Raw genomic sequence first — 2,520 nt, forward strand, 5'->3', positions numbered from 1 at the left:
GTGTGACACTGAAGACTGGAGTAATGGCTGCTGAAAATTCAGCTTTGCCATCACAGGAATAAATTACATTTTAAAATATATTTAAATAGAAAACGGTTATTTTAAATTGTAATCATATTTCAAGATTTTTATTTTTAATCAAATAAATGCAGACTTGGTGAGAATAAGAGACTTCTTTAAAAAACATTTTAAACTAACTCACTCTCTATCACTTTCTTTCAGGCCTTACTTCAGACTCATGACGTTGTGGCCCATGAGGTGTACAGTGACGAGGCACTGAGGGTCACCCCACCCCCCACATCACCATATCTCAACGGAGACTCACCTGATAGCACGAACGGAGACATGGACATAGAGAATGTTACACGAGTGCGCCTAGTTCAGTTCCAGAAGAACACAGATGAACCAATGGTATGAGTTACAACTTTACTGTACATTTACACACACACGTATATAAACCTACAGACTTTTATGCATAGCATGAACATGACATCAGTTTCTAGTGGTTATGATCCCCCACTTTCAAAGTGTGCAAATGCTAGTGCTGCACATCAGATATCCTGTGTTGTCATCCTGAGATGATGGTGGTCTTGATTAAGCTCTCATAGCGGTTAAAATGTATTTCCACATGTTAGTCAAACTTCCTGAAAGCTTCGTTCGCATCACTGTGGCTTTAAATGAGTTTGTGGGCACTGTTTCAGGGCATCACATTGAAAATGAACGACTTGAACCATTGCATCGTGGCAAGAATAATGCATGGAGGAATGATCCACAAACAAGGTACATGCACCAGATCAGTTTTCCTTCAAAATCCATTATCTTCACCCAGCGCTGCTATATTGAGATCCACTATCCTTCCATCTCTCCTGTATTTCCATTATCTCCATAAACACTTCACAAATCCCTCAACCTCAAGTCTCCTAGAACTTGGCAGCAGTGTGACACTGACGTACAAGCCTTACCCACATGCCACACACACATGCCATCAACAAGTATCTCCTACATGCATCCTGCAAGCGGGACAAGCTTATATTAATTAAGATCTCATGCAGTTAAAGTAGTTAAGTTTTCAATTTATGAAGGTTGTAAGACTAGCGATGTTTATTGACGCATTTAACATGTTGCTTTGTAACAAATCAGGAACTTTGCATGTTGGAGACGAGATCCGGGAGATCAACGGCATAAGTGTAGCAAATCAAACGGTGGAGCAGCTTCAGAAGATGCTTGTGAGTAGGAACATAGCATATTTCCAGCTGTGCCCCTCTTAAAAGAAAGTTTACCCAAAAATTAAAATTTTGTTACCATTTAATCACCCTCATGTTGTTTGAATTATGATTTTTAATCTTTCATGGAGGTACCTAGCAAAATGTCCAGACTCACAGACGGCAACTAGTGGCGACTGTCTCTAAAATTGTGTTCCATTTGAACATTAGTGCCCTGCAAAGTGGACTTCACAGGGCATTCCAACAACTGTAAAGTGGAATGGGTGTAAAGTGTGTGTGAGACAACCGTTACAATGCAGCTATCATCATTACAGTTAAATAAGAAAAAAGACACATCTAAAATAACCAAATTGTGTTTGATCAGACATGTATCACTCTGATTAATGCAGAATAACACAGAGACTCTTTATTATATACTTTTTCCATTTGTATTCCTTGAAAAAAAGAACGTGATGAGTAGATGACAAAATTTCATTGGAGTCTCTTAAACAGGCATTAAACTTTACTACCATTATGCAGACATAATCCAGTAAAAAATGCCCTTTTTTAATAATTAGCTTTTTCTTTATCTTTTGACAGCGAGATATGAGAGGCAGCATCACCTTTAAGATTGTGCCAGGCTACCGCATACAGCAGTCATCCTGTGAGGTAATGGCCTCTGTGGCCTTTGCACTGTCCCCTGCTCTGTCTCTGCCAGTCTCCTCTCTCTGCAGTGCTTGTCTCCCTGGCCTATCATGGCCTTTTGTGGTGGGGTTTGATTGCCGTGGATTCTTGTGTGACTAACTGCCTGCCTGATGGCTGTGTGTTAACGCTTTTCTCCCCAAAAGCCTCCATCCTGCTGGACCAAAAGGCCTGGCTCAGACACTACCGCACACCAATTTCACAACCAAGATACCGGAACCCTTGCTTACGTATTGCCAGTGTTGAGGGAAGTTTAGATGTACAATGTGAGAATGTTTTACAAGCTGTTCATAAACAGTTTTGCAGCATTATTCGCAATTTAAAAGTGAATCTGTACCATGTTGATTACAGAAATAAATTTTTTAAAACACTCACCTTCCATATCACACTACTACTGAGAGGATGTTGGCATTAAAGTGGTCAGTTTTCACTTGGAGTACCTTCACACAGTACATCTTCGAAGGAAGATGTTTACATGTAGACAATTGCGTTGGCTCCCTCTTTTGTTGGGAAGCTGCAATGCGGTCTGATGATCTGTAGCATTACCATGCTTTAAAAATGTCTTTTTATGAACTTTAATCTCAAGCAAATCTTTTGGTTTCCCTTACACGATGTC

General features: G+C 40.0%; 1 protein-coding gene across 1 annotated transcript in view; it reads left to right on the forward strand.

The window, feature by feature from the left end:
- Positions 1–2,520, forward strand: part of LOC107595872 (peripheral plasma membrane protein CASK-like) — a 245,711-nt gene that overhangs the window by 219,772 nt on the left and 23,419 nt on the right. Inside the window, exons 14-17 of the mRNA XM_016286457.1 lie at positions 223–411; positions 702–780; positions 1,141–1,226; positions 1,803–1,871. Of these exons, the coding sequence (XP_016141943.1) occupies positions 223–411; positions 702–780; positions 1,141–1,226; positions 1,803–1,871 (423 nt within the window). The remainder of the gene's footprint in view (positions 1–222; positions 412–701; positions 781–1,140; positions 1,227–1,802; positions 1,872–2,520) is intronic.

This window comes from Sinocyclocheilus grahami, unplaced genomic scaffold (genome assembly GCF_001515645.1).
Source record: "Sinocyclocheilus grahami isolate Dianchi unplaced genomic scaffold, SAMN03320097.WGS_v1.1 scaffold209.1, whole genome shotgun sequence".
Classification (NCBI taxonomy): Eukaryota; Metazoa; Chordata; class Actinopteri; order Cypriniformes; family Cyprinidae; genus Sinocyclocheilus; species Sinocyclocheilus grahami.